At 36.8% G+C, this 14,022-nt stretch overlaps 1 protein-coding gene across 1 annotated transcript in view; it reads left to right on the forward strand.

Moving 5' to 3' along the window:
• The window catches only part of LOC131992925 (ephrin type-A receptor 5), a 151,073-nt gene extending 137,532 nt beyond the window's left edge, over positions 1–13,541 (forward strand). The window contains exons 17-19 of the mRNA XM_059358637.1: positions 4,082–4,275; positions 8,204–8,368; positions 9,784–13,541. Of these exons, the coding sequence (XP_059214620.1) occupies positions 4,082–4,275; positions 8,204–8,368; positions 9,784–9,895 (471 nt within the window). The 3' untranslated portion in view covers positions 9,896–13,541. The remainder of the gene's footprint in view (positions 1–4,081; positions 4,276–8,203; positions 8,369–9,783) is intronic.
• Positions 13,542–14,022: the final 481 nt, after the last annotated feature.

Below are 14,022 nucleotides of genomic sequence, written 5' to 3' on the forward strand. Positions count from 1 at the left end.
ATGACCAAAAAAGACACAAATGACCAAAAGAACAACACTAAATGACCAAAAAGATACAAAATGACCAAAAAAAGGAAACAAAATGACCAAAAAAAGACACAAAATGACTAAAAAAAGGAAGCAAAATGACCAAAAAGACACAAAATGACTAAAAAAAGACACAAAATGACTAAAAAAACACACAGAATGACCAAAAAAACACACAAAATGACCAAAAAAGGAAACAAATTGACCAAAAAAGACACAAAATGACCAAAAAGACTAAAACATTACCACATGAACATTTTAACACAGTGGAGACAGAGCTGACTTCCAAAATGATTTGGCGACCCCCAGAAATCATCTCGAGACCCCAGTTGGGGTCGGGACCCCCAGGTTGAGAACAGCTGAGATAGAGAGCAGGAGCTTCCCCCGGAGCACATGAGCATTGAGGATTTTTCTCCGGAGATTGTAAATTGGAAGGAGCATCACTTCTGCTGAAGTTAGTGTTGCTCCTGCTGTGAGGAAGATATTACATGTTCAGCCATCAAACAACTTGTGTCCTTCTCCAAACGCTGGAAGTGATTCTTCAACTCTGTCCATGCAGTGAATTTCTCCCCGTCACCTCTCTTTCTGAAACCTTTTTTTTCTGTCGTTTAAGAGTATTTTAGGATTATGGAGGTGTAAGAACAGGTTCCCAGTGTCGTGGTGCAAGTTGCATCATCATATTACTTCTTTTTTACCTCTTAAAATACACACACAGGTTCTTTCAGCTCTTCACTTTAAAACTAACCATTCATTCATTTATTATCCTTAACCACTTTTCCAAACTGAAGTCACCAGGAGGTGAACTTGTATTCACATACCAAATATTGCTCTGATCTTGTTTTAGGCATTGACAACTAAATTGGAATATTAATAGCTGGATGTTTAGTGCTGGGACTGCTACACATTTTGTGAGCCTGTGTTTATTTGGTCAATTTGTTTCCTTTTTTGGGTCATTTTGTGTCTATTTTGGTCATTTTGTGTCTTTTTTTGGTCATTTTGTGTCTTTTTTTAGTAATTTCTGGGTTTTTTTTGGTCATTTTGTGTCTTTTTTTAGTAATTTTCTGTTTTTTTTTTTGTCATTTTGTGTCTTTTTTTGTCAATTTCTGTTTTTTTTGTCATTTTGTGTCTTTTTTGGTCATTTTGTTTCCTTTTTTGGTCTTTTTGTGTCTTTTTTTAGTAATTTTCTGGGTTTTTTTGGTCATTTTGTTTCTTTTTTGGGCCATTTTGTGTCTTATTTTGGTCATTTTGTGTCTTTTTTGGTCATTTTGTGTCTTTTTGGTCAATTTGATGTCTTTTTTTGGTCATTTTGTTTCTTTTTTTGGGTAATTTTGTGTCTTTTTTTGGTCAATATGTTTCCTTTTTTTGTCATTTTGTGTCTTTCTGGTCATTTTGTGTCTTTTTTTGGTCATTTTGTGTCTTTTTTTGGTCATTTGGTCACTTTATTTGGTCACTTTATTAATCCCTCAGGAAATTGCCAATTCCAGCAGCAGCACAACACCAATACAATAAAATAGAATACAGTTAAAAACTAGTGATAATGTGCAAAATTAGAGAGTTCAATAGAGAATAAAAATACTATACTATAAAAATACTATAAAATACAAACACAAGGAAATATATACTATATCAACATTGCAGAATCAGGCTGGCTTTTCTACACCAATATTAAGCCGATTTTGACAAACTTTCTGTCAGAAGCGAGTTGTTGTCATAATAATCAGTAGGATCTGCTCCCTGCTGAGCGTTTAGAGACGCTTCTGTCTGAGCGGCATGTCCGCCTTCTGAACCCTGTTATCAGCACATATCCTTAGTCACAAACCGGTTTCTGTCTCTTTTTAATGGATCTGACAGCTGAATCCCTATTGTTCATACGCCTGCTCATCAAAACTTTGCTCTGTGTTTCCTAAGAGTTAAAGATAAGATAATGCTGTTAAATGGATCATGCTGTGATATTGTCACACCAAGTTCAGACACATACTTATAATGGGGAGCTGTTGGTTAAACCGAGGAGACATCTCTGTTTAATGGATTTAGGCTGTATAATATCCTGAGGCCCAGTTTTGGCATCTGGCCTTTAAAGCCCAGAAAGTGTTTCTTTGACACTTACAGTATGCCAGTGGTGGAAAAAGTATTCAGATCCCCTTAGAGCTGCAACAATTATTTGATTAATCGAACAATAATCGATTATTTAATTGTTCTTCAACTATTTGAGTTGGTTTTAAAGACAAAGGCCCTCAAACTAGTCACACGAGCGTACTTCAGACAGTGTGCGTAAAGTGGGCGTACGATCATTTCTACGCAAGCCTCGGCATTTCTCAATATGGACGTGAGCGGACAGTACGATCAGATCTCAGTCTGCTCTCAGCTCGTGTACGCAAATCTGAGTCAGCGTGAAGTCCACACGTCTGAGTCTGAAAATTGATCTTAGACTATTGTATTGATGCCTGGAGCTGATAAAACTCTGTGGTGTTTTGATTTTTAATGGTGACAAAGCAAAACATGTTTAGACTACATAATTTATCATTAAAACATTCTTACACAGAACATTCTTTAAACAGAATACCAGCCGAGGATATTAAATGTTGTTGTCTTCTGCTATGCACTGTTATCCAGTCAGCGTCTCTTTTTTTTTTTGTAACTTATTTTTTATTCATTTTTTCCTTTCAACACACACATCATACATACATGGTCATACACTCATTCTTATATCAATGTCCTTATTGTTCAGTGACAATGGTCGCGTCCTCTTCTCATCTTCTGTAGTCAGTCCATTTTTCACATTTATCCTCAAATTGTGACTCTTGTAGTCTCAATTTATGAGTGATTTTCTCCATTACAAGAATCTCTTCTACAGTGCACATCCACTGCTCCTCGGTCGGAGGATCTACCTTGTACCACATTCTGGTCAGCGTCTCTTTTACCAGCGGTGCTGCCCGAATAGAAACATTTCCAATCAGCGCTGCCACACGCTCCTCTGACTAGGACATCATTATTAGTAAATGTAAAGAGGTGAATAATATCTCTCGGGGCCAATGACCATGGGGCCATTATTTACACTATTAACATCAGATTGTCTTGAAGAAGATAATTTACTAGTGATTGAGACCATAGTGTTGTCCTGAAAAACATTTCTGAGGTAATAAATCAAGCGAGAAGTTTTCAAATTTTGCATTGAAATTAATTGACAGATTTTTTTCTGCAGCCAAACTTAGCACCCCCTGCTGGAATTTTTAGTAGAATGCAGCTTAAGGCACTTCCAAGTCTCAGATCTGGAGGTTGCCGCCTGGTTCCAGGTCAAATTTTTGGTTCTTATACACTACTGGTCAAAAGTTTTAGAACACACCAACTTTTCCAGAATTTAATTGAAAATGATGCAGTTTAATGTCTCAGTGTACTCTGAAATGAATGCACATTTGCAACATTTAAAATTCTTTATTGAGCATGATAGTGTTTTGAAAGTAAAAAAAAAGATTCAAAATCACATTTTATGTTGGACTAAAGGACTAAAAAAAGACACAAAATGACCAAAAAAAGACACAAAATGACAAAAGAAGACACAAAATGACTAAAAAAAGTTACAAAATTACCCAAAAAAGACACAAAATGACTTACAAAGACATGAAAAGAATTCAAAAATGGACAAAATAGCCCAAGACTCCATAGAGTTAAGTTGTTAATCCACTTCTTGTTCCCTGAAAAAAGGCCTACTTGTATAATTCTGAAATGTACATTATTTTTCAGTTTACCTTACCTTTTTTTATTTACCTCTGGCAGTTCATCACTTACCTTTGCACCCTTTCAAGCTGTTCATTTGACTTGAACTGCTTGAATTTCAATAAAAAACTGGAAAAATTGGGGTGTTCTAAAACTTTTGACCGGTAGTGTATGTGAGGTTTCACTGCTCTGGCTTGTCTCTACTCCACTAACCCTCCTCTTTATATCCTGCCATTATAAACTGTGCTCTACTTCTAAATGTTACCATATCCTCTGAACCATCCTGAGGTGTTGCACCACTTTTTAAACCTCTGTTTGTCTTTTTTTTCTCTTTCTGCAGGTAATAAAAGCAGTAGAGGAGAGCTACAGGTTGCCAGGTCCTATGGACTGCCCCGAGGCTCTCTACCACCTAATGATGGACTGCTGGCAGCGAGAACGCAGCAACCGGCCCAAATTCGATGAGATCGTCTGCCTACTAGACAAACTCATCCGCAATCCCAGCTCGTTAAAAAAACTGGTCAACTCCTCACACAGGTATGAAATCACACCAGGACACACAACAACATATAAATAAAACATCAAATACACACTGCCGATAAAAAGTAGCTTGTTGCTTTTACACATGAAATCATGCTCGATATAATTTGGCCTTTTTTAATAAGAATTTGCAAAAAAAAACCTTTGATGCACAACATGGGTTTAAAGTGACCCGACTAAGTTTTTATATTCTATATCTTTGCAATAAATTAATTTCATCATTCAGTATTGCAGGTTTTCCTCAAATAACTTGTTTTTAATCATCATACATCCTCATTTTTTGTTTTCATTTCTTACTTTTTGAATAAAAACCCTTTTTTAATCACTACGCTTCTAATACACAAGGTCATTTTTGACCCATGTTGTGCATTAGAAGGTGTTTATATGTTGTCACCAATTTAAAACCTGACAAAGAAGACACAAATATTAACTATCCTATTTTGTTAAATTGGTGTTTTTCCAATGGAAATTATTATTTGCTGACTCTAATAAGTCTCAGATGTTAAAATATGTGAGTTTTCCAATGTAATATGGTGGTTCTAACAACTCTTTTAATGTTAAACCTTCAAAATAAGACAAACATAGTTACACATATACTCACATTGTTAATTTAGTGAATCACTTTTTGTATCTCTACACTTCTAAAATTTTCTTCATAAAGTATGAAAGGAAAAATGGATATAATGATCTGTTGTAATAAATAAAAAAAAAGATATTCAAACACACAGCTAGCCAAATCAAAGTTAAAACCGATTTTTTACAAAATAGTATCAATTAATTAAAAATATATTAGGTAGAATAAATGATTGCATAAATATTCATCCCCTTTGATATTAAAGAGGATTTTTTTTGCAAATTCTTTTTAAAAAGGACAAATTATATTGACCATTATTTCAAATGTAAAAGCAACAAAAGGGTGAAATTAATACTTTTTATAGGCAATGTAGTCTTTTATTTTGAAAAATGATATTTTTGTATTTAAGCAGTAGATGCTCAATCGTTAACACAGATATATGAATAAGATATTAATATGTTATGGAATTAATTCTCAGACCTACTTCTAGTAAAAAAGACTATCAATTTTGTATGTGTTTTTTTCAAGAAGAGATCCATTTTTTATCTTGACAATGCATTATTTTAATCGAGCCATTCATTCTTAAGTGACTTTAAATCCAACTCTGCAAGCTAATAGACGTGTTCCCGTTTAGATGAAATGTAATAGAGTCTTTATTCAAGTCTGGAGTCGCTGCATAATTAAATGAGGATGGACAAAGTGTCTAACTGCTGCACAGACGAGCAGAGAAATAAATGAAAACGGCTCGATTTCCTTAAAACCACACATTAGTGTGAGTTGTATTCGGTGGTGGGGGTATCTTCTGATTATCGAAACATTTTAAAATTCAATTAGTATTTCCCCACTATGTATATGCATTGCATTAGTGTATAATGGCATGAAACGGCTATAAGTGCTCTGAAGCGGGCGTTTAGTCAGACGTCCTCATTAGCTTATTTTCTTTGCAGAGATAATGAAATAATGTGAAAGCTTTCTCTTTTTACTCTGACACACACACATGCACACTTACAGACACACAAACGGCAGCATGGTTAATAAATCAATGCCATATCTAACAGCCCATGCAGTAACATATGACAGTTAGCCAGATTAAAGGGACGCCAGGCCTTGTTCCACTCCTGTTCTCGCTGCAGTGTGGAGAATATGGTTAGCTCGCATCAACATGTCTGTTTGTTACCGTGCAGAGTGAGCGGAATGACAAGGAGTTCTGAGTGGACAGCTTTTTCACATTTGCGTGATGGTGCATAACTATTATAACAGAGCCTCACTAGTAACTGTCAGGACTTTCAGCTCAGCTCTGAGCTTCAAAATGGACTGGATTGCACAATGAATCCTGCTCCGTAATGTTTAATATTTAGGGACCGAGAAGGAGGACCTGCGAGGTCCCTTTTGTTTTTCAGTTGGCTTGAAACCCTTGAAAATGCTTGAATTTTAATGTTGTCTTTTCAAGGTTTGAAAAGTGCTTGAATTTTGGATAAAGCGCTTAAAATTGTATCTGTATTTCTTTGACAACAAAATCCTATAGAAAAGAAATATAATTAGTTAGAGAACCTGAAATGAAAACGTAAAATAATAATTTTCAGTATGTATGTATTCGAAGAAATATGTAATTTACCACAGCTGTAATATGCTGGAAAAGGTTGAAAATGGACCTTGAAAGTGCAGGAGGACCTGCGAGGTCCCTATTGTTTTTCAGTTGGTTATTAGGGCCAGAGAAGGAGGACCTGCGAGGTCCCTATTGTTTTTCAGTTGGCAGGGTTAGTACAGGTGTTTGAAACCCTTGAAAATGCTTGAATTTTAATGTTGTGTTTTCAAGGTTTGAAAAGTGCATAATTTGGCCTTTTTAATAAGAATTTGCAAAAAAAAAACCTCTTTGATACACAACATGGGTCTAAAGTTTTTATCTTCTATATCTTTGCAATAAATTAATTTCATCTTTCAGTATTGCAGGTTTTCCTCCATTAGCTTGTTTTTAATCATCATGCATCCTATTTTTTTGTTTTCATTTCTTACTTTTTGAATAAAACCCTTTTTTTTTTATCACTACGCTTCTAATGCACAAGGTCATTTTTGACCCAACTGTCAGGACTTTCAGCTCAGCCCTCAGCTTCGAAATGGACTGGATTGCACAATGAATCCTGCTCCATAATGTTTAATATTTAGGGCCAGAGAAGGACGACCTGCGAGGTCCCTATGGTTTTTCAGTTGGCAGGGTTCGTACAGGTGCTTGAAACCCTTGAAAATGCTTGAATTTTAATGTTGTGTTTTCAAGGTTTGAAAAGTGCTTGAATTTTGGATGAAGTGCTTAAAATTGTATCTGCATTTCTTTGACAACAAAAGCCTATAGAAAAGAAATATAATTAGTTGAAGAACCTGAAATGAAAACGTAAAATAATAATTTTCAGTATGTATGTATTCGAAGAAATATATAATTTACCACAGCTGTAATATGCTGGAAAAGCTTGAAAAATGGACCTTGAAAGTGCAGGAGGACCTGCGAGGTCCCTATTGTTTTTATAAAGGTTATTAGGGCCCGAGAAGGAGGACCTGCGAGGTCCCTATTGTTTTTCCATTGCTTATTAGGGCCAGAGAAGGAGGATCTGCGAGGTCCCTATTGATTTTCCGTTAGTTATTAGGGCCCGAGAAGTAGGACCTGCGAGGTCCCTATTGTTTTTCGTTTGGCTCTGTACTATTTTTATTATTCTTGGTCCCAAATGACCACATTTTTCCCTGCCTGAAAATAACCCAAAACTCACCAAACTTTGAATATTAGTACTTTTTTTTTCTCGCAAATTCGCGAAATGTCGCAAACCTACTTTTTCGAACTCCTCCTAGGCAATTTAACCGATTTGCACCAAACTTTGAATGTAGCATCTGTAGACAGCCCTGACAAAAAGTTACCAAAAACAATTGTGATAGTTCAAACATTACACAAATTATTAAATGACAACTTCCTGTAGATTTTGGTCAAACGAGGAAGTGTTGCATATCTTGGCAAAATACCTTCCCATTACCACAACACTTTTGCTTATTGTATTCCATGGCACGATGAGGGTTTGTGCAAAATTCTGTGAAAATCGGCCAATAGGTGCATCTTTTTTTGCTAAATGACCAAAGAACAGCTTCATTTTCTTCACTTTTGATGGGGGTGGGTAGGTGGCACACCATCAGTGCTGCTTACAGCCCTAGTTAATATTATGATGAGAAACTGTGGTGCCAATCCAGTTCTTCAATCTACTTTTACTACATCCTGAAAATAGATACTGTCTGAAATAATACCTGTATAATCTTGTGCTTTAATTTGATTACCATCTTTCTTAAACTGTTTCTTCATTTCCATATGTTTAACAGGGTTTCCAACCTGTTAGTGGAGCACGCCAGTGTAGAAGGGAGCTGCAGCACTCGGAGCCAGAACGTCGGAGAATGGCTCGACTCCATTAAGATGGGTCGTTACACGGAGCTCTTCATGGAGGGAGGTTACTCTTCACTGGAGACGGTGGCTCAGATGACATCAGAGTAAGGACACACACACACACACACACACATAAAGAAGTACTAGAACAATCTCTTATTCATTCTCATTTGTAGATATGTGTCTGTATGAGTTTTCTGCAAAAATACATATAAAAAAAATCTAATTTAAAGAAGTTACTAGACCTAGTTGTCATCCGTTTTTACAGGGACAGTTTCTTCATAGTAGAAAGTTGTCCTTAGAAAAGCTTTTGGGGGGACTGAACCTTTAACCTCCACAACTTGCCAGCAGGTTTGAAAGGCATGTTTTCTTTCTTTAAGAAGTACTATATCATAGCTAGAATTGTAAAAAAAAAAAAAAAAACTGAAATGTTCTCTAGACTTCTCTAGAACCTCAGATTACACTAAATCAGGGGTCAGCAACCCATGTGGCTCTTTAGGCCATCTGCAGTGGCTCTCTGGGGCTGTGACAAAAAAAAAATTCAACCTTTGATTTATGTGATTATAACGGTTGTACTGCACAAAAGACATTTTTGAGTTATCCCTGTTTCTGGCCATAATTGTGCTGTTTCCGTAGAGGTGCAGGGCTTTTGTATTGCAGGGAAAAACAAAGCCACACTAAGTAAAATGTGTAAAACTTCCCTGGGTTCAGCAGTTTTAAAGTTAAAGTTTTTAATTTAGTAGAATAACATGATCTGGAGCAGACAAACTCAAATTACCTTGGGGCCGCTGGAGGCAGTATCAAAATGACCAAAAAAAGACACCAAATTACAAAAAAAAAGATACAAATTGACTAAAAAAAGACACAACATGACAGAAAAAACTAAATTACTTAAAAAAGACACAAAATTACCAAAAAAGACACAAAATGACTGAAAAAAAACCACTAAATTACTTTAAAAAAAAGACACACAATGACAAAAAAGACACAAAATGACACAAAAAAATCACAAAAATTATTAGAAAAAGATACAAAAATGACCAAAAAAGACAAAATTACTCAAAAAAAGACACAAAATGACCAAAAAAGACACAAAATTACAAAAAAAGACACAAAATGGCTGGAAAAACACTAAATTACTTTTAAAAAAGACACAAAAACACCCAAAAAATACACAAACTTATTAGAAAAAGACACAAAAAAGACAAAATTACCACACAGAAAATCATTATGACTTATGAATGTATAACTCAGGGCCCATCCATAAATAAATATTATCAGGATATCTGCAGTAGCTGAGACTGGTGAGGATATTATATATTGATTCTCTTAATTACAACAACACTGCACTACATCAATAACAATGGCATCAAAATGTTAGTTGTTAAAACATTACAAGTAAACCTGTCACAGGAAGCTTTCAAAAGAGAACACATTTTTATTGCTTCTGTTATATATTTCTTTGTTTGCAGACTGTTTGATAAATAAGGGCCTGTTGTTGTTGTGTGCTGTTTTTCAGAGATTTGCGGAGAGTGGGAGTGAACCTGGCAGGACATCAAAAAAAAATCATCACTAGTATTCAAGAGATGAGAGTCCATATGAACAACACCAACTCTACCGTCAACATCTGATGCATATGTACAGGCACGCACGCACACGCAAATACACACATATGAACATAAACACGATAAATGGACCTAGTATGTGACGAAAAGACTTGCTGAAGATTTGCTGTTGGACCTAGAGCGGCTTAGCACTTTCTACGGACAAAGAAAACCCCAGTGTTTATGGATCTAAACTGGAGGATCCACATTTTTGTGGTTCATTTTTGTGGAGTTTGCTTGTGGTGTCATTGGGGATTTTTGACATTGCAGCACTAAAACCAAACTGAACTGAGCTGAGCTGAGTGGTGCTACATGAAGAGAAAATGGATGGATGGTTGGTGAGCTACTGAACTGAACTGAACAGAAGATTTTTCATTTTAATTATTCCATTGGTGTGGATCTTGGGGATTGTTATATCTCTGTGCACTTGTTTGGATTCTCTCAGATCAAACATGAAACATCGTCTTCAGATCTCGCCCTGAAAGCAACCAGCACTTTTTAGGCTGTGGTGCCAATGTGGGAGTTTCATGCAGCGGGCTCAAACTGAACTTTTTTCAGCCCGTCTCAGGTGATCTGAACCCGGAGGATTTGAACAGTTTCTCTGGCAATTTTCTCTGGAAGTACAGAACCATCACGAGTCATTGAACTGAACACCATTCTCAGGCGGGGGGGAAGAAGTAATAATGGACCAAGAGCAACATGTTCATTAGTTTCAGTCTTTGCTTTGCAATGCTGATGGGCTTTGGATTTTGTTTTCCTGTCTCCGCCTGCAACGAATCTGCTGTTTTCACGCAGCTGTACAAATCACACAAGGTCCAGACTCGTACTACTACATCATCTACGTCATTATCCTACAAAGCGATGCAAGACAAGAGTACATAATGCACATTTCATTCTTTGAAAAGGCTGAAATTCATTAAAAAAAAGACAAAGTCGGAGATATGGAAATCATCTAGATCTGGCTTTGGGTCTTTTTGAACCTACAAAAGACAAAAAAAAGTGTGGAACTATACAAGGCTTTAGTCATTGGGATACTCTTTATCTGTTCTTCTGTCTGAATGTATAGCACTACACAAACACAACACTCAGTTGCAGCATCAACCTGTTTTGTTTCATATGCAAATGCTGGAACGTAGGGATAGAATGGGGTCATTCTGGTCCTTAAAACCAGCTTCTGAATGAATCTACAGATTGTATAAGATATATGCTGGCTTCCCGTCATCTTTGCTCTCAAGATCTGTAGGAATGTCCACTAAGATATTGATGGTTCCTATATAAGTCATTCAGCTATCTACTCTTTAAAATTGCTTCATATTCAGGCATGTTTTAGTGGAACATTAACTCAGAATGGGAACTTTTTTTGTAGGTTCTTGAAACATCACAAATTAAAAATGGGTCAGTTTAACTCATAACCCATTTCCACCAGGATGAAACTGGTTCTGCCCCAGTTCACCCACCTAATTTTAAACTGCTTGGATATTTCCACCAAAAATAAATTGCTTTGGAACCCAAAAAGTTGGTTCCCAGCTGGAACAAAAGAAACACAGTTTTTTTTTTCCTCAACCTGAAATACGAAATGATGTGGGCACGTCATATTCCACAGATTTGGCAGAGAATAAGATGGAGTCTTGCACTAAATAGTCTTCTGAAATGTCTTCTTATCATAAGTAGTTGGTCCATGCAGATTTATGTAACAGAACGACAGCTTGCAGGTCATCAATGCAGTCTGTTGTCTTAAGACTACTGTTTACTTTCATTGTGCATCAAGTAATGGCGTTGATGGCACATCCTTCATTACAATGGTTCCACTCAAATGTGGGTTGGTTAGATAGGGTAACAGTTCCAGAAACCAGTAGAAGAACCAGAGCTTTTTGGGGAAAAGGGGTATCAGGGAGTCTAGAGGAACTCTTTGCTGAGTTTTCTACTGGAACCTGTGCTCAGAAATGAATGGATCCTTCACCCAGATTCTCACCCAATTAAATGGAAGAGTCATACAAGTTCTGATGGAAATGGGGTCCCAAGGAGCCAATGGAAATGTCATTCTTGGGAAAGTTGAGTCGATCCGGATGGAACCGTTGCTCATGATAATGGAACCGCCAGTCACATTCTCGTGGAATGGATCACCCAGATTCAAGTGGGACTGTTTACTGATATTTTAACGGGACATTCGTTCAGTTTCTAATGGGATCTCCACTGGGATTCCAATGCAGCCTTCACTCAAGAGTGCACTCAGATTTTCATGGAGCCTTCACTTAGAACCAACAACCTTCAGGTACCGCAGAAAACCCTCAGCAATCTGTTCAGTTCACCATGCCGTAGAGTCTCTCTCCGCCACATGTCTGCCACGCCACAATAAACCTCACTCTTAACAGGACTGCTGAAAATAAGGAGGCAATATTGATCAACTTGATAATCATTTATTTATTTATACTTGTTTAAAAAATGAGCAAAAATGATGTAGACAGTTTGTGTTTCATCGTATTACTCTCTCTTGGACTACTGAGCAGCTCTGCCTACATGTCTTTCATGTATATAATGTATTATATATTTAAAGCAGGGAGCATTGTTCTTTCGTCTACCATCATGTGGACAAGTTGGTATTGATCAAGCATCTCAGAGTAGTACACATTAGTAAATAGTGACAAATATTCTAAATCAGCATTCCTGCAACTTAGACCTGGGCCACTGTCAAGTGGGGGCAACCAGCACATCTGTCCCCATATAAGGGTGGCCAAAAGGGTATGCAGAGTTGTCAAATATTCATGTTATGTTGTTGGTGATTGTGTTTCATTTCAAGTTTTGGTGCAAGACAGAGAAATATTTTCAGCAGGCCTAAATGAGACGGCAAGAAATACTCTGTTGTCTCTTAAAGCCGGAGAAGTGTGCACAGGGATTGATATATGAACTTCTGGTATGGGTTAAAGGAATACAATGATGTCAATGATCAAGCCCTTGCTTTACTTCTTTTTGGTATGGTATATTATACATTGCTACTCAGTGCTTTATTGCTAAAACTTGACCCTTTTCACCGTTGTGTTCACCTAAGCAGGAACTGAGTTCTGACAGTATATATTATCCTCTTTGCAGATGACATGCTCATATTTTTCTTGGTTATACACAGTGTACTGCTAGTGCTGTGGTGTAAGAGTGGAAACGAAATGAGATTGTAAAGTTAGTTTTATAAGAAGTGGTATCACTTGACTGTATGAAAAGCATAGGAAAGCACACAAGAAGAATGTAAGTAAGGTTTTAAAGGGGTATTTCACTTTTTTAGAGGATACGTTTCGCTTTTAAACACTCCCTCTGACTTCAAGAGTAGTCAAAGTAAAAGGTCTCACTTGTGGCTATAAAGCTTTTTCCACCAGCTGATCAAGATCATAATTCTCACTGGTTTCATAAAAGAATCTGAGTGGGGAATGGTCACACTTGTTATTCTATATGGGTGTGTAAGTGAAACCCCTCTACCAGAGTGAAAGTGTACTTGAAGGATAAACATCTGCATAGTCTCTTTAGTCTACATTTATCACTCTTGAGTTATGGCGTCCTGAGCAGAGAACGAAGTAACCATTCCTCTTGCAACCAATGTTAGCAGTAAAACATACGTACTGTATGTAGACTAATGCGGCTATGCAGATCTTTAATGTAGCGGGGGAATACACCATAATATGGTGCATCTTTATATAAGACAGGGGTCGGCAACCTCCATGAAAACAGACATTTTTGGCCAAAAAACAGAAAGAAAAATGGCTCATCTTTGAGCCTCATAATGAAAGTAATTTGCTAATTTCTCACTGCAAATCACTCATCGTGAAGCAATGGTAGTGAATGCAAATTAATCTGTCTTTTCTGTTTATTTAAATTTAAATTTAGAGGATAAGGCAAAGGGCCAGATGGTCATAGGCTATGATGCATAAATATAATTTTTTTCCTGTCTAGAGGGTACATATTTGTACCATTGGTTAGGGTAAGAATCACTACAGCAATGTGGATTAAATTGTAGACAAAGTCCATATCTTTTTTTTTTGTCAAAGCAACAGGGAGCCACTGCAGATGGCCTGAAGAGCCACATGTGGCTCTGGAGCCTGAGGTTGCCAACCCCTGATATAAGACAATATAAGGCATGTGCAGTGAGAGTAATTGTGCAGGGTGGTCTC

This window comes from Centropristis striata, chromosome 19 (assembly GCF_030273125.1).
Source record: "Centropristis striata isolate RG_2023a ecotype Rhode Island chromosome 19, C.striata_1.0, whole genome shotgun sequence".
NCBI classification, from domain to species: Eukaryota; Metazoa; Chordata; class Actinopteri; order Perciformes; family Serranidae; genus Centropristis; species Centropristis striata.